This window comes from Haliotis rubra, unplaced genomic scaffold (genome assembly GCF_003918875.1).
Source record: "Haliotis rubra isolate DU_JTF1 unplaced genomic scaffold, ASM391887v1 Scf102, whole genome shotgun sequence".
NCBI classification, from domain to species: Eukaryota; Metazoa; Mollusca; class Gastropoda; order Lepetellida; family Haliotidae; genus Haliotis; species Haliotis rubra.
The window spans coordinates 1,456,247-1,474,793 of record NW_025764915.1 but is presented as its reverse complement, the minus strand read 5'-3'; the positions used below and the strand labels follow the sequence as shown (position 1 = coordinate 1,474,793).

Below are 18,547 nucleotides of genomic sequence, written 5' to 3'. Positions count from 1 at the left end.
TGACAACTAAACCCCAGTTTCAGGTAAAACTAACTTTGTAGTGCTCATAGTGATAAGAGAACACATGCAACATACATCAAACACAGCATAACATTACAGTGGTTAAAAAATAGTGGCAACACTGAAATATATGAACAAAAAACCAACCCTCCTACCCTACTTTGCAACCATGTGTGAACCACATTATTACAATTATTATTCTCGATTGCTTTGCTATCACTGTTCGTAATTTTGTCATGACATCATCTAATGAGTCAATGGTGACAGTAGGGGGGACTTGTGAATTTCATACACTTGGTGATAGTATACGACAACATTCACAAATGTTCATGAAGATTTCAAATACTATACATACTAACATTTGTATAGCGCCGATATCCAGCTCAGCTCAGCTGCTCAGAGTGCTATAAGTGGTTTAACAAACAATATCTATTTGTTTCCTTATATGTATATTCTTTATCTTCTGTTATAAACAGACAATGTACAGACAATTGCCAGGAGTTGGATGGATTTCATCAACAGTGTTAAGAATGTTAACATTCTTCCACAATTAAATAAAGCAAGTACGACAAAATATATAATGAAAAAACACCCATAAATATGGGTCAAATACAAAATAAATGTATAATGTGAAGTAAGTAAAGCCCTTGTATCCCAATGAAAAATGTAACAACTGCATGGAAACATTAGTATATCACAGATGCATATACAGTGGACCTCCAGAGAGCACTGCCTCGAGGCTAACACTGCCTCGAGGATAATACTGCCTTGAGGATAATACTTGAAATACTGTGTATCCTACCGGTAAATAGCTACCACTGAACCGAGCGGCTCAATATTTCCACTCCTCAGAGAAAGGTTTATGATTTATCTTTTTTATATGAAATGTAAAAATTACCAAAAGGGTTTTGATTTTGATATTAAGGGTTACATCGCTTTAGAACTTAATTTCATTATGCAATATACCACCAATGTTCCATTTGTTAAAGTAAACATTTACACTTCTATATATAACTGGGTGTCATTGCTTGCTTGTTAGATGGACAGATTGTCATCAACACTAAACAACTGGTGGTCTAGTAGTCGGTACTGTCTCCTGGGTCCTCAGTGTTCGACTTCTTCCTTGAGGACTTCTTCTTCTTTCTCATTTTTTTCTCCTTAACCGGCAGCTGCTGTTCTGAGCTGGTGGTGACCACTGGTGAACTGGTTGAAACTGGTTGTAACAGGGACTGACTGGTAGTGTTTGTGTTGTCCTCAGATTCAGCTCCTACTGAGTGGGAATAAAGACAGAATTATATACCTTAACGATGGTACAAGGTACACTCTCACAGACCAAATTAATCATGTTCATTCTGACTATGGACTGTAACACTCTCACCAGTAACATGTGTCCTGCTGTTACCCCTTACTAGCCTGGCACTCACCAGTAACATGTGTCATGCTGTTACCCCTTACTAGCCTGGCACTCACCAGTAACATGTGTCCTGCTGTTACCCCTTACTAGCCTGGCACTCACCAGTAACATGTGTCCTGCTGTTACCCCTTACTAGCCTGGCACTCACCAGTAACATATGTCATGCTGTTACACCTTACTAGCCTGGCGCTCACCAGTAACATATGTCATGGTGTTGCCCCTTACTAGCCCGGCACTCACCAGTAACATATGTCATGCTGTTACCCCTTACTAGCCTGGCACGCACCAGTAACATGTGTCCTGTTGTTACCCCTTACTAGCCTGGCACTCACCAGTAACATGTCTTGCTGTTACCCCTTACTAGCCTGGCACTCACCAGTAACATGTGTCATGCTGTTGCCCCTTACTAGCCTGGCACTCACCAGTAACATGTGTCATGCTGTTACCCCTTACTAGCCTGGCACTCACCAGTAACATGTGTCATGCTGTTACCCCTTACTGGCACCTGGCACTCACCAGTACCCCTTACTATGTGTCACCAGTAACATGTGTTGCCCCTTACTAGCCTGGCACTCACCAGTAAACATGTGTCATGCTGTTGACCCCTTACTAGCCTGGCACTCACCAGTAACATGTGTCATGCTGTTACCCCTTACTAGCCTGGCACTCACCAGTAACATGTGTCATGCTGTTACCCCTTACTAGCCTGGCACTCACCAGTAACATGTGTCATGCTGTTACCCCTTACTAGCCTGGCACTCACCAGTAACATGTGTCATGCTGTTACCCCTTACTAGCCTGGCACTCACTAGTAAGTGTGACATGTTGTTACCTCTAACTAGAGACTGTGAGGCACTCACCAGTAATGTGTGTTGAGCTCAATGTCCTCTTCAGATGACCCTTCTGGTCAACAATCTCCCGTTCCTGTGAAGCTTTGTCATGGTCATTGGAAATAGTTATGCCGCTGGCCTTGGTTGGACTTGTATCCTGTGTGTCTTCACCAGAATCTATTTTAACCAAATTGGAAATTTTAGTATAAATTGTATATTTATATACTTATCCTATCTCATGGTATGCCATAAGGTTAATAATTAGAAATAACCTTAATAACAAGGTAAAAATAGATACACATTAGGGCTGGGATGGGTCCAATTTTCTACCCGGGTACCCTACCCTACCCAGATACCTGTTATGTTAATTCCTGACATCAAATTTGCAAGAAATGGCAATATATTCTTCAGCTCAGAGGCTACAATGTCGAGTTTTTCAATATCTTAACCATGTATTATTCAAAAGAAGTGACTGTAAATTATGTCTAAATCTTCAAAGACAATACAATCTTTTAAGCATGAAAGAATAACATATTACATTGTTTAATCTATTAGTTCCAAGTTCATAGCGGGTCCAGGTATTAATACGGGTACCCAGGTCCAACTCATAACCCACCCGACCCGGGTATCCGGGATACCCGTCCCAGCCCTAATATACAAACATCACCAAGTCTAGTTGGGAAAGGTAAAAGGAATATTTGTACAAATAATTTATTTTTTATCTGTCTTCATATAGATGTGTAGGTTTATCATTTACATAACATTAATCTGTTTACAAAATATTCCTGTCACAGAAAAATATTTCATTAGTCAATTGTTCTACACAAAAAGAATAATCCCCACCCCCTTCATGATTTTTAAAGAGATTTTCAGCAATTGTGATATTTCTAGGAATGTTGGCATACTTCCAAATAGCAGTTTCACTAATGCCTAAATCATCATGCATGAAGTTAACAGATGTTAGGAATTGAGCCAAACCTTGTTTACTGGTGTGAAGCTGAATTAAGCCATCTGTGGTTGTCTCCCCTGGGCTGTAGTCCTCCAGATCCACGACCGTGTCAGTCTGACCTCCAGAGTCACCTTCAAACCCTTTATTGTCCTCTCCTCTCAAGGTCACTCGGCTGTGGCACGACAGACTTGAACTTGGCCTGACACCAAGTTCCATTAGACAGTTATTAGACAGTTATAACTACTTAATTCAATAATTCATTAAATCGCATTGTTGACAACGAATGCAAGACTCCATGTACATTATAAATCAATACTTGAGACTGTATCTTGTAAATAATGAACTAACCTGGGCAAGTATGTCATTAGCATCACACAATAATTTCAGAGCATGCAGTCATGCAAGAAACTAACTACAGACACATGCAGATGCTAGACATTCACACAGCCTCACAGACCTGGAAGGTGGTGGAGACAGCAGCTGGATCTCGGGAGCTCCCTTCAGAATGGAGGACACACTCTTCTCGTCCTGAAACACAAAAATTGGGGCCAAAGTAAATTTAAGTTTTACGAATTGCAACAAAATCGTTTGGTTAGCTCATCAACTGCTGTATAATAATTTTATTTCCATTGCAGAGCTTGCACTTGGAAACCGAATCATCTCATGCCTTAGGAATTAAGCCAGGAGTTAATATTCTACTCAAAGTTTGCTAAGGATCAAGTTTTGATCATTACATAAACCAAATCATCCTACAAAAGATGATTGGGTAATCCCTATAGGATCAGTATCATGAAGACTGGTCAGATGCATGAAGTCTTGGGTACAATATGCATGAAGGGTTTGGAAACCTATGCACATCATTATTAGAGAGCACAATAATACTTGCTAATGAGGACTGCAACAACTGAATACACTCATTACCCCTAAGCATCAAAGACATTTAATGAAAGCAGAATTAGGCATATACGTAGGTATGCATGAAATTAGGTTCCTTCTGATTGGAGCAAGACAACAGCACTTCGTGACCACCATCGTGCTCAGAAATGACCTGCAGAATGCCAGTGACATTAATGTTTCCACTTACAGTCTGATTGATTTCATTTGAGACTGATGAATTGCTCACTAACACAAAATCTAATAATTGCAACAAAGCGTTGTTTAACAAACGATCATTATTTTGTTGTCACTTTTGGCAATTTGTTATGAGGGGGGACCATTTGCTGGTAGAACAGCCAGGTAATGAACAAGCATTTGTAGTGAAATTTCAATTTCACACTGCAACTCACACACCTGGCTGTTCTAGCAGCAAGTGGTCCCCCATCATAAAAAATAGTGAAAAAAAACCTTTCTTATGTCCAAAATTATGAGACAAATCATCAGAGTTGGTCTGTTGATTTCATGTGACTGTGGTCAAGGAGGAGGTCTCTGGTCAAGGAGGACAAGCATTTCCACCCCACTCAATTGCCATCAGTCAGATTGTTTGGATTGGGCTACAGATCACTTCAGTTGGACCTACCAGGGCTGGGCTTGAGTAATTGTCAATAGAATCGAGATACCATATTGACTTCACATATCATTGTGCCAGAGTGTGGTGTGGACAAGGAGAAACATATTCATTATTTGAGATTATATCCATAGAGATTAAACGACCGATTTCCATATCCTACAGCAGGGCATGACGACAAATGTCAGATGCAGGGATGATATTCTGGAAGCGTACAAGAGACTGCATATTTGTACCACTAGACCAGACTTCATCCTCATGAAAGGTAATGCACAACCTCATCTTGCCAAGGTCATTGATGCAGTGTCTTAGAGCAGAAGGCCAGAGTGGCAGTCTTTGCGGTAACCATTGTCTATTTCTTGTCACTGTGTTTTACTCAAAGGGGCCTGTATGAGGTGAACCCATTGAACTCGTGTTATTAGTATTACCTCATCGATATCAACCAGCTGAAGGGGGAAGCACAGAGACTCGGACAGGTACATCTGCTCCTGGTCCGGACCCTGTGGTGGGGCGGGCATCAGATCCTCATAATACTCCATCGTGTCTGGGGACACAAATACGTACATCACAGCAAATTTGAATCATTCTGTTCTTTACATGAAACCAACAACTAAAAAGTGAACAAGAAACTTCTGATGCATCCCAATAGTGACAAAGTATTTGTTAGTCAAGTACTTTTTACTGTCATGCAATTTTGCATTAAGATCTCTGCAGTATGACATGTGACATGTTTCACCCAAACTGACCTTCTACTCGAGGGTTGGTCTCTGACTCAGGCCAGATTCTTGTCATCTCTGGTCCAGTTATCTGTTTCTTGGCAACACCCCTTGATCGTCCATTTAGGAAAAAGCCTGTTCATCAAACAAGAAAATCAACTGATGAAGATGATGACCAATGCTGGTGGTGTATTAAAATAAGCAACGTATAAACCAACAATATCTGCAGCAATCAATATTTGTCTTTCATTAACATATATCGGATATGCTTGAATGAATGCTTGTCTCCCTAATACTGATAATTTAGAAGCCTTGGTACTGATAGGCTGATTACAAAGTTTACCCACAAAGCCCTCATTTGCAGGTTCCCTCTGACCTTTATATAAAGCAGCATATTGCAGTAAAAGATCTGATTTGAATAAGATTGGGCTGTGACTAATTCATTGTCAAAATGAGATAAATACATTAAGGTTTCACATTGGTTCAGACAAACTTCCAATACTGTGTATTTTATTGGAACTGAAATCAACCACTCACATGATATTGCTGTTAAAAAGAAGATTACTCTACAGTTTGAGCAGCATTCGGATACAGGTAAATGACGGTGACACTGTACAAAGGTCAAAATTATAAGTGGGAAATCGGCAAACCTTAGACATAAAGCCAAGTCAATCAGATCGTGGCACAGCCAAGGGAGTCTAAACAACAACATAAGGCTACTCTGTGAATCAAGCACCCCTTGAGGGAACCTACTCAAGACGGTCATCTTCAGCAACATCCTACGTTTGAGGGGAGAGACAAGGATCAAGTCGTAGTCTCTCTGAGCAAGTCGACGTGTGAACATCGGCATCAGCTTCATCAACTCTGCTGCTGTCTCGCGGATGGAGTCCTTCACGCCATCTACAGGACAAATATAATACGTACAATACAACTGTTGTGTGATAAAGTGTAATTTAGTACCGCATGTGAGCGAGTGAGTCAAAATTTAAAGTCACGTCAGAGACACGTTGATAATACAAAAAACAGTAAAAAAAACTAGACTATCACAGATGTACATTTAGAACTAGCATTGAAACATAGAATGATATTACAATACAAAACAAAACAATATACACTTACTATAGATTGCCAACAACTGAAGGTAGATCACCCTACTAGGGACCATGGCATTAATGTTGCTTCCTGCATGGCTCTAGCTGGATGTATACCATCCTAGTACCACATGTATACTATTCTATTAACATCAGTGCCTGAGATTTTGTTGGGATGTGATGTGTTAGTTCTTTTTCTGTAAATTATCAATTTTTTTCTTCAAGTGGGAGAGAAAATTATCATTACATTGATAACAAATCTTTGTTATGATCAATGAACAGAAGGTGATGTAAACACAATGGAAAGTACTACTTAAGGCCAAAATACGAACTTGTATATTTTCCATGTCATCTCAATACAGGTCTACTAAATACTGCAATATTTTCCACCTGTATCACACACTCTATCAGTCAGACTCATACCTGGGGGTAACAATCATAATGTACTTAAAAAATTAAAATGCTCAGAATAACAACGAAAATTAACATTGTTGCTCCTTGAGGATAACAACATGACCCCAGTGTGCTGCTGTTGAAATCAAGAACATGATGTTTCAACAACGGACATACAGTACACAGTGGACTTCACTGTATACAACATACAAAGGCAGACCTAATCTGCCACATCATGGTTCACCGGGTTAACATATCTGTATAAACCTCACCTCCAAACAGGGACTTTGGTTCCAGCTTCTCATGCACCTGAATCATCTCATCTAGGAGATCCCACAGAGTGTCATGGAGACCGTCTCCTAGTTTCTCTGCCTCTCTCGGAAGTAAGCATTGATGACCTGGATGTGTTGGGACAGCTCATGGACGGGGGCGAACATGGGGTTGGCGCTACGGCACTTCTCTACAGCAAAACAGTTTGTCAGAAATACTTTGCTATGAAACAGTATTCAAAATATTATTTTAAATACCTTCATCATGTTTATGCTGTTGTTCTCTAAAAGAAACACCAGTTTACATGCTGACAATATTATAACTGTGAGTAGAATGTTCCAAACTCACAGTTTGGGTGTATGGTTCTGTTCAGAGGATTTCTTCACAAAATGTATAGATCGTTTGTGAAGAGACCCCATAAGCTCAAAATCATTGTTGAGACAGCTGAAGCACTCAATAACTCCAATAAATAACATACATCTCATCATCAAGTCATAGATGCATACATTACTTCCAAACAGAATGTTTTGGGATACAACATAATATTAATTATAGTAACAATAATCATGATAATCAGTACTGGATAATTAAAACAAAAATCATTTTGTAAACCATTGTTTACAGGCATAATTTAATCATCAATCACTGGTTATCATCAGTTATTATCCACCAAGCATTTATCATTATGACAGAATTGATGTGAAATTTTGTCTGTAAAACGTTTATCAGAATACCTGTTTGGCTGAATATTATACTCTTATAAAAAAAAAAGAAGGAATAATGAAATATATGTGAAAATGTTTAATACCAAGTTTTAGCATGATTAGAACAAGGACAAGTGTTCATGTGCTCCAGGCAGTAGTGTCACAACATGTGTTGGGTATTACTGATTTCAACACTTTCAATTATGTCTGTGGACTGTTATGTTTTTCAGTCTTATTGATTTCGCTTATCATCAAGTTGTTGGAAATGATTGCTGGTAATAACATGTTCTGTCATACTCCACTTCTGGTCGTAACGTGCTCCCCCTGCAGTCATTATCATCAAACCACTATTACTCAAAAAAGAAGACATCTCTTATATTTCGAAAGCTTAAGTTAGATCAAAGGCAGGATTGAATCTTTTGATTAAAACGTCAATAGAACATATACTTTTCTCCACATCTGATCACTGCAGTGGTGCAGTTAACCAATCATTATAGACAATTACTATTGTTAAAGGCCACATGCAACGTAAAACACAACTTTGCAGATTCTGATCCCTTTCGGTATGGACTTACCAAAACAAATCATCAAAAATGCAAATTCAACTTATAAAGTTGAAAAATAAGGCGATGAAAAAAACCTGAGCGAAATCGGACTTCAAACGATTCACTAATTTTCCCCTAGTGCTTGGAGGAAAAGTGGTTTCAACACCTATGCTGCGCTGCGCTCCTAACGGTTCGCGGAGCTTGAAACAGGATGCATGCCCATATTATAAGGTCGTGAGCAGGAGTAGTCTAATCCTGGTTGTGTACACAAATAAATAGTAAATAATCTACTCGTTACATAAAAGAACCTTGTAAGGATCTAGATCTACTCAGCTATGTGTCAACCAGTGAGGCGTTCGACATTTCAAGACGGAAAACCTTTCCTGGCGGTGAGTACTTAGGAGTCGGGAGGCTTTGATGTGAGCTATTTTTCTACTGTTTTGTTGATATTTCACAGGCGCGAGCTTTTTATATGTTATGACAGTAGATTACCTATTTAACTGTTTATATAATTTCATTTGTCTATTTCACCACACGTTTTTCTTACCGAACTTTGTCAGTTCGATACTTAAAAGCAATTTCATTATTCAGCGTTGACAGAATTTCTAACTGTGATATAGATATGTCATTATTCAGCGTTGACAAAATTTCTATTTTATTGACACCTATGTGTCTGCCTGCCTGTCTGCTAATGACAATATTCAATACACAACTTCGATCACTGACCACATGCAATTTGAACTTAACACCTATCAGGCTATACACCATAAACAAAACACATTGATTTATGGCCAGAGTTTGGTCTCTGTCAAATTATGTAATTACACAGACAGGCAGGTGTGATACTTGTACACATAACATGTTATGATGTCTGTTGATTGCAAAATGTTATATACAAGAAATGAGCACTTATTTGCAAAACCCAACATCTCTATATACACACACACACAATGAGCCGTGAGGGCATCGGCAAATGAACCAACCGTTACACTTGAGTACACACCCACCCGCTCTGACTGGGTTTGGTCTTACGGGTGCTTCGTTTTGAGGGAAGTAAACCCAAGTAAAAAATATTACACTTTTGATTTGCGATTGTACGCTTATAATTTTGTTTGTATGTTTTTTCATAATCAACAATGTATATCATATGTCATGAATAAGTGATAATTGTGTTTAATTATGTTTGATTTTTGGTTGCATGTGACCTTTAACATTGTTCAGCCTGTGAATCATCAACTCACCAAGAACATCACTACTGTAAACATCAATCTGTCTAAATATCAACTCACCAAGAACATCACTACTGTAAACATCAATCTGTCTAAATATCAACTCACCAAGAACATCACTACTGTAAACATCAATCTGTCTAAATATCAACTCACCAAGAACATCACTACTGTAAACATCAATCTGTCTAAATATCAACTCACCAAGAACATCACTACTGTAAACATCAATCTGTCTAAATATCAACTCACCAAGAACATCACTACTGTAAACATCAATCTGTCTAAACATCAACTCACCAAGAACATCACTACTGTAAACATCAATCTGTCTAAATATCAACTCACCAAGAACATTACTACTGTAAACATCAATCTGTCTAAATATCAACTCACCAAGTATAGATCTAGCCTTGAGCACAGACACCATATACTTCTTAGTCTCGACGCCGACTTTATCCGCTCCATGGTTGGCCATGTCTGGCCACAGTGGTGAGTGTCCCTTACGTCGATGCCAGTAGAGGTTATACACCAGCAGGTGACCCAGGAATGCCAACATACTCAGTAACAAGACGCCGTTCACCCCTACCAGGATCCAAGTGGAGTATGGCTCCACGAGCCATGGAGACAGAACCTCTGATGGGGGCACACTTGCCAAGCAGCTTCCCATTATGCAGTCACCCAAGAGGCACAGATAGCCAACTACGAAGAACACATTGAAGCTGGTTATTCGAAATGGCCTGATGATGGTGACAGCGAGCAGCAAAACAAACAGTGTTCCAGTTGTGGCTAAAGCCTGAGCGAATATGTTCTGGACTGCAGCAGCGTATATGCTCAGCAAGACAAACTTAAAGAAGTGTAGGAATGGTCTGAAGTAAGCTGATCTCAATCTAAAGGATGAAAATATGTGAAATCCCTTCACGATCCAGAGGACATCCAGGCCTGACATGTACTCCATTTCTTTCAGTTGGAGGTAGGTCTCATGGTGTTGAGGTGTCCCAGCCAGGATTTCCTGCCGGGTTCTATAGATCATCCTAGCAGGAACCAGGAAGTAGAATCCAATGATGACAAATATTGCCAGTGCTACATATGCCCAGTGTAAACCAGAAAAACATGTAAGGTCATTCAAAGGGTCGACCTTGGCAAATATGTTTGTGCACTGGAATAACTTGGCAATGGCTACACCAAGTGGAATGGCTATGACCTGGGCGATAATGATTCCAGCTCTCTCCATCCTCGCAACATGGACAAGTAGGTATGGTCGCTTCCTGTATCGAAGGACTGCATAGGTACCTACAAATCCTCCTATCAAACACAATAAGAAAAGGCCCCATCCCAAAACAATGTAGTTATAGCTGAATGGTACAAAGGAGCTTGGTGTGAAGTAGTCTTGCACTCCATGAAACACTCCACTTGAAACCTTCACCAGCTCCCAGATATCCACGTTGAAAATGAACAGAAAGTATGTGTAGTTAATCCATATCTTGGGCCACACCCATCGTAGTGACATCACCTGGACTAGTGCCAAGATCTGTAACATCTCGAGAATGGTAATGAACACATCAAACCAGATGAGGGATGTATTTCGTTTTCTCTTCATCATGAAGATTGGTCCATCCTCTGTATCCAGGGGTGAAGGGCCTGGTTGTGTCCGCAGGTAGTACTTCCCGGTCTTCACTCGCCCTTGTGACAGCAGCGGCTTGGAGGCCTTCTCACGACGCAGATGACTCGTTTCATGGCGCATCATGTTTGTGGAAAGTTTTTACAGCTCTTCAAAATAACTTAAATCTGGAACAGATATTAAAAGAATACATTTAGCTTCAGTTAAAACTGAAAAGCTAAATTTAATGTTCCCAAAGGGAAATCCAAGGCTCCACATCCGAAGGCATTTATTGATTTTTGCAGCTTTGGTTGTTATGTATTACAAAATACTATCTATTCATCAATTTCATTTTGTCAATAATTAAGAATACCTTATTACCATTTCCTGTTTCTGAGTGTGTTAGATAATATGAGTATCCTGTTACCGATATTGTTTACAATAGTCTCCGCGATATAGATCCATACAGATCTGTTGTCAATTTTATTGTTGTTGTCTCGATTATCGCATGAACAATTGAAAAACATGTTACTAACTTATAAACTGAATACTGTTCCCACTACATCATTAAAGAAATTACAATGTCTGTGTGACAGCGTGAGTGAGCACTGCTCAAAACCTATGATCTGACGACGAAGACCTCACAGTCCATAATTTATGTCTTCATCCAATATCTTCGATGTCGATATATGTTAAATAATTTTAACAAGGGTTGTGAACAATTGATCGATTCCTGCCTTCGTGTCTAGACAGTCAAACTGTTGGGCAATTTACTCTTTCGAATTTGTTTACAAACACGCACCTGCCAGAATTCCGCCATCTTGTTTAAGTACGTCACGCACTTTACCATGACAACCAGCGAATCTCGCGAGAAGAAAGCGTCCTTGACCTATATGAATACAACCTTTGACCTAGAAACACATGCTGCCTGCGAAGAAAACGTTTGGTTTTACTGTAGCTGCATTAAGAACACTGCACCGATCGACAAGCAGTATGCCGCTGAAAATTGCAGCCAATGTTTCTCTTTTGTTTAAGGAAACGCCAAATTTAGCTGACAGATATCAGGTTGCAAAAGATGCTGGCTTCAAGTTTGTGGAGTGCACGTTCCCGTATGACGTTCCAGTTGATCAGATGGCGGCTGCCAGGGAAGGGGCGGGGCTTGAGCAAGTGCTTATCAATGGATACCCAGGTAAATCCATTTGTGAACGTGACAACTAGAACAGTTTGTGTATTGCATTTTAATGAATGAAAATATATATCAATATTGATAATGTAAATTTCAAATTAATATTTCTTGATATTGCTTACATTTGAAAATAATTATTGCCAAACAAAGTCTTTCATATATTCTTATACTGCAACACCGACAATACGTGTATAAAGTTTGGGGAATAATGATAAGTTCTCTAAGACTAGTTGAAATAGATTACTTGAAATGAACATTCTCAGTCATTGTGAAAACATAAAATGAATTGTGAAAGAAGTTTAAATTGACCAGCCATTTATTCTAACTAAGAATATTTTGTTCTCCAGGTGACCTAGCAAATGGTGACCTTGGATTAGCTGCACTTCCAAGCAGAAAAGAGGAATTCAGGGAAAAGTTGGAATTATCAATACAGTATGCAAATGCTTTGGAGTGTAAAAGGTAGTTGACTAATCACTTCTAGAAGACTTTTGTAGGAGTGTTGATACAAGATTTAATATGCAAAGTAATTATTGAGCCTAATCTCTCCAGATCATATCCTTATCTGTGGAAATATTGAAAAGTTATCTTGTATTAGTTACCTGCCATTACTTCTGCACAAAGGTTTTTGGTATGGAGGGAATCAAGAGGTCTGTACAAATATAATATGTCAATTCACAGTCCATTTATAGTTTATATTGGTGTTAAGAAAATATAAAATTATGTCTGTGCAGCATTCTTCAGAGAGCCATGAAAGAAGAAGCACCTGGGGAGTGCCAACTTGAATTTGGATGTTTTGGGGATTTTATATCATGTCTCACTGGAGATACTAATGTTACATTATCAGTATGAGACATTTGAACATTAAGAATAAAAAAAACACCCGAGATAACTGGATGGCTTGGTTTGTCTGTTTCAACAGGATGCATCTGATGGCTGGCAGGAGGGGTCAAGTAGATGATAAGGTCATGGAGGAGACATTCCTTGATAATCTCCAATATGCAGCAGATCGACTACAGAAAGTAGGTATAGAGAGTGGATTGAAGCTGTAAAGTTGGAGATTCATGATTGATATTGGTACTTCTGTGTCAACTGTTTGCTTACATTTTATGCTGTTGCTTATATACTCAAGTGACATGCTCTTATCTTTATCTCATCTAGTCACTGAACTAGTCTCACTGTCTTGTATCATCAGGAGGGAATCCTTGCTGTGATTGAGCCAGTCAACAACCGAATCTCTGTACCGGACTACTTCCTGTACGACCCTCACAAAGGTAGTTTCACACAGTTCACACAATGACCCTGGTATATGTATCTGCAACTTCAGAGCTCTACACAAGTAGTTTCATCTTCTGGCATTCAGATTGAAAAGTCTCATATTCCATTTGTATGTTATGCTGTAAACCTGCATGACTTGTTTAAGACAGGAATCAATGATGAGTGACATGATGTAAACCTGCATGACTTGTTTAAGACAGGAATCAATGATGAGTGACATGATGTAAACCTGCATGACTTGTTTAAGACAGGAATCAATGATGAATGACATGCTGTAAACCTGCATGACTTGTTTAAGACAGGAATCAATGATGAATGACATGATGTAAACCTGCATGACTTGTTTAAGACAGGAATCAATGATGAATGACATGATGTAAACCTGCATGACTTGTTTAAGACAGGAATCAATGATGAATGACATGCTGTAAACCTGCATGACTTGTTTAAGACAGGAATCAATGATGAATGACATGCTGTAAACCTGCATGACTTGTTTAAGACAGGAATCAATGATGAGTGACATGCTGTAAACCTGCATGACTTGTTTAAGACAGGAATCAATGATGAGTGACATGCTGTAAACCTGCATGACTTGTTTAAGACAGGAATCAATGATGAATGACATGCTGTAAACCTGCATGACTTGTTTAAGACAGGAATCAATGATGAATGACATGCTGTAAACCTGCATGACTTGTTTAAGACAGGAATCAATGATGAATGACATGATGTAAACCTGCATGACTTGTTTAAGACAGGAATCAATGATGAATGACATGCTGTAAACCTGCATGACTTGTTTAAGACAGGAATCAATGATGAGTGACATGATGTAAACCTGCATGACTTGTTTAAGACAGGAATCAATGATGAGTGACATGATGTAAACCTGCATGACTTGTTTAAGACAGGAATCAATGGTGAATGACATGCTGTAAACCTGCATGACTTGTTTAAGACAGGAATCAATGATGAGTGACATGATGTAAACCTGCATGACTTGTTTAAGACAGGAATCAATGATGAATGACATGCTGTAAACCTGCATGACCTGTTTAAGACAGGAATCAATGATGAATGAATGACATGCTGTAAACCTGCATGTAAACTTGTTTAAGACATGAATCAATGATGAATGACATGATGTAAACCTGCATGACTTGTTTAAGACATGAATCAATGATGAATGACATGATGTAAACCTGCATGACTTGTTTAAGACATGAATCAATGATGAATGACATGATGTAAACCTGCATGACTTGTTTAAGACATGAATCAATGATGAATGACATGATGTAAACCTGCATGACTTGTTTAAGACATGAATCAATGATGAATGACATGCTGTAAACCTGCATGACTTGTTTAAGACAGGAATCAATGATGAATGACATGATGTAAACCTGCATGACTTGTTTAAGACAGGAATCAATGAATGACATGATGTAAACCTGATATTTACTCCCCAGGGCTGGAATATGTGAAGCGACTGAACCACCCCAACTTAAAACTTCAGTTTGTAAGTATCTGTGTGTCTCCTGCATTAAAGTAACATTACCTGTATAGGTCGTAGCATGGCTAACTTAATATATCCAGAAGAAGTTAGAGATCATGGTCAGTGGTGACCAGGACTTTGAGTTTACTTATCTTTGAATGTTGTTATGATGCAAGAAGTTACATGTTACTAGACTGATGGATTATGAGACTGAGATTTATTAAGTCTGAAGAAAATATTATTGGACTAGGGGGTATTGCAGAGAATATTCATATTGCGATGCGAAAGTATGTATTGTGATATGCATTGCAATATATTGCATGAAGTATTTTTAAACAAAAAAATTACTTATAATCGAGTTACTGCTTGATTTATAGAGCAAAAACACAACAAAATCACTATGCTTGATTAAGCTTTAATAACAAATTTTAATCATCATAAAATAAAAATGTGAATAATATTTGGCACAAATGAAACAAGGAAATATCCAAAGATTTCCGAGTGTTGCGACGTTTTCCGAATGCATGTCAAAATATCGGTTTTCGATCAGCGTATCGCAATACGTATCGTTTTCATATCTGAACTGGTAAATACCGGTAAACCGTTTATATTGCGCAGCCCTATATTGGACACAGATTATTAGGTAGGTAACACCTTGTAACGTATACTGAACATTAGAAACACACCACACTAAAATGCACTGATAATGCCGAGATATCATGGATACATTTCAGTCTGACGAGGATATTTCATATTATATGGGTGGTGCATTTCTAATGTTGTTCAGTATGTGTATATTACGTCATTTGTTCAGCAATTATCTCTGCCAAGTCTTTCCCCTGTTTCTGATCTGTTGTCATCCTTTATTGCATGGAGTTTCGATGCATGGAGAAAGCTGGATATTAACATGTTTTCACTGTGTGTGCAGGATGTGTTCCATGTGCAGATCATGGATGGAAACCTCACCAAGAACCTGAAGGAAATGTTCCCCTACATCGGTGAGTAGGTGTTGTTGGTGGTGACTGAGTTCAGCTATTCCAGCCATCACAGGGATGATTCTGTAATGATTCAGGTGTATCATCTCTCCATCCTCTAGTGCCAGTGTCTGCAGGTCATGGATTTGACTCCCCGAATCATGGTCTGTCTGCGCCATACCTGTGTCCTCCAAGTTTCATATGCACGCTGTCATATGAGCGAAATATTCTGAAGCACGACGTTAAAACCAAATTTCACCTCACCTCCAAGTTTCATAAGGGAGTTAAACATCCAAGACCAGCATCTTCTGGGGTTTTCTTCCATATTCAAATGACATGGTAATAAATTAAACCCTGTTGAGAGTGGTGTCAAATACAACTAAGGCCCTGCTTATGAATGATGAATCCATGTTACCATGACAACTAAAATGGTTTCAGGTCATATACAGATCTCCCAAGTGCCAGAACGCCATGAGCCAGACAGTCCAGGCGAGATCAACTACCCATATGTGTTCCAAGTGCTGGAGAATCTTGGATATGATGGCTACATAGGCTTGGAGTACAACCCAAAAGGTAAAGCATGTAAACTGTGAAGTGTGTAACACCAATTTAGCAGCCATAGAGCTGATCTGTTTTCTGATTGTTCATGTGATTACTGGAAACTGAAATTTGACCACTGATAATTCAAGGTGATGATAGTTGAGCTTTGTTTATTTCATTTCCTGCCTTTGATGGATGTTTTAATTATGCACAACTAAGTTCACCTTCCAACTTCGAACGAACGATCTGTTTATGGCTTTGGCATTGCATTTGATGGATGTTTTAATTATGCACAACTAAGTTCACCTTCCAACTTCGAACGAACGATCTGTTTATGGTTTTGGCATTGCAGGTCCTGGCAACGTTTTCATCTGGTAGACAGTGTTCCTGTATACTATTACGTCTCACTGTAGCCATATGATATAATGTCTTCTTTTGAGTAGTATATCAACAACTGTTGTCCTCAAGGAGGATAGTTTCGCTTCATTCGAATTGCAAGGTTACAAGGGATGATATTTCAGCATGCAGTATGGCCTACACTGTAGAACTGGTAGCTGAAGTAGTAACAATGTGGCCCCCATGGTCTTGGACAAATTGTAAGGAATAGTCTAACTGACCAAGTGAGGTGATGGATCCACACTGGTGTACATCTGTAGCTAGGCGATGCAGGAAACTTCACTGTCCTCTTATATTGGTGGTGTTTTCAGGAGATACACTGGCTGGACTTGAAGGGTTGCGGAAACTGGGTCTCCTGTGACAGGGCAAGTCTTTGTGAGGACATACACCATATTAACAAAGGAAATGAAGATGGCTGCTGGGGATTTATTCTGGTTGTCATAAAAACCTGGAAGTATTGCATCTTGCAATATACATGAAACAAATTCGTTCATAGCCAATTTCATCACATTGTCTAACCTTCATGATGGTCACTGACAATCAAATGCTTGAAAATTCTTCAAGAAGTGTTCATATTGCCAAAGTAACCTCTTTTTTGCTTGGATCAGCTGGGTGGGATTTGTAATAAACCACACTAGGGTCACTGGTCTTGTCAACCCTTATCATTCATGTCCTTCATCCATTTTGGTATTCTTCAGTGTTTGTGAAACTCACTGGACAAATTTACTCATTGGGTCATCTTCAGTGTTGAAATTAGCAAGAGACCCTAGCATTCATGACTATTATTGGAGGAACTTGGTCAGCTCAGATCTATTCATCCCTGGAGCAGGCCTGGAGGTTCTTCATGTCTTAGCCCTCTGAAGAGACAGTCACAATGGGACAAGTAGAATATCTCCGCTCCAGGACTCACAGAAGGAAAATCAAATGATGTCACCTTGACATTCAGTAAGCCATATTCCTCCGAGTTTGGTGCATAAACTGTGCTGTTGTCGTTAATCAAGACAGAACAGAAGCATATCAGAAACTGCTCCCACACACAAGGGCTCCAGAATATTTCTGATGAATGTAAATCAGAAACATATTTATTTTGATTATGTATGATCAATGCAATCAGTAGGTATGAAATCCTTGTATTTAACATTTGCATGATCAACCAAATACAAATACTTTGTAAACTGTACTTCATTCATCAGTAGTCTGTCTATCATCAGTGGTACCACCCAACATGAAGACCCCAAACTTCCTGTCTCAACTTATAATAGTATATTATACTAACATTAGTAAGTGGTGGCAAATTCTTCATTCATCAGTAGTCTGTTGATCATCAGTGGCACCACCCGACATGAAGACCCCAAACTTCCTGTCTCAACTTATAATAGTATATTATACTAACATTAGTAAGTGGTGCCAAATTCAGGCTCCCTGGCGAA

At 39.1% G+C, this 18,547-nt stretch overlaps 2 protein-coding genes across 2 annotated transcripts; one reads left to right on the top strand and one right to left on the bottom strand.

The window, feature by feature from the left end:
* Positions 1–912: 912 nt before the first annotated feature.
* On the bottom strand, positions 913–12,094 carry LOC124270288. The gene is given in 11 exon segments (XM_046705332.1): positions 913–1,267; positions 2,275–2,421; positions 3,223–3,392; positions 3,651–3,721; positions 5,126–5,241; positions 5,444–5,548; positions 6,167–6,313; positions 7,170–7,275; positions 7,278–7,357; positions 10,042–11,433; positions 12,048–12,094. Coding segments are annotated over 10 exon segments (2,484 nt in total). The 5' UTR covers positions 11,393–11,433; positions 12,048–12,094; the 3' UTR covers positions 913–1,076.
* A 43-nt stretch (positions 12,095–12,137) lies between these two features.
* LOC124270298 (putative hydroxypyruvate isomerase) lies at positions 12,138–18,297 on the top strand. The gene is made up of 8 exons (XM_046705341.1): positions 12,138–12,434; positions 12,779–12,890; positions 13,351–13,450; positions 13,624–13,702; positions 15,182–15,231; positions 16,136–16,205; positions 16,620–16,754; positions 17,429–18,297. The coding sequence occupies exons 1-8, from the start codon at positions 12,167–12,169 to the stop codon at positions 17,476–17,478; spliced, it is 864 nt and encodes a 287-aa protein (XP_046561297.1). The 5' UTR covers positions 12,138–12,166; the 3' UTR covers positions 17,479–18,297.
* Positions 18,298–18,547: the final 250 nt, after the last annotated feature.

Bases quoted from the DNA above. Each gene is read 5' to 3' on its own strand.
- LOC124270298 (XM_046705341.1), top strand. From the start codon at position 12,167: ATGCTGCCTGCGAAGAAAACGTTTGGTTTTACTGTAGCTGCATTAAGA. The intron at 12,435-12,778 runs GTAAATCCATTT...TTTGTTCTCCAG, and splicing joins GCTTATCAATGGATACCCAG to GTGACCTAGCAAATGGTGAC. The intron at 15,232-16,135 runs GTAAGTATCTGT...CTGTGTGTGCAG, and splicing joins CCAACTTAAAACTTCAGTTT to GATGTGTTCCATGTGCAGAT.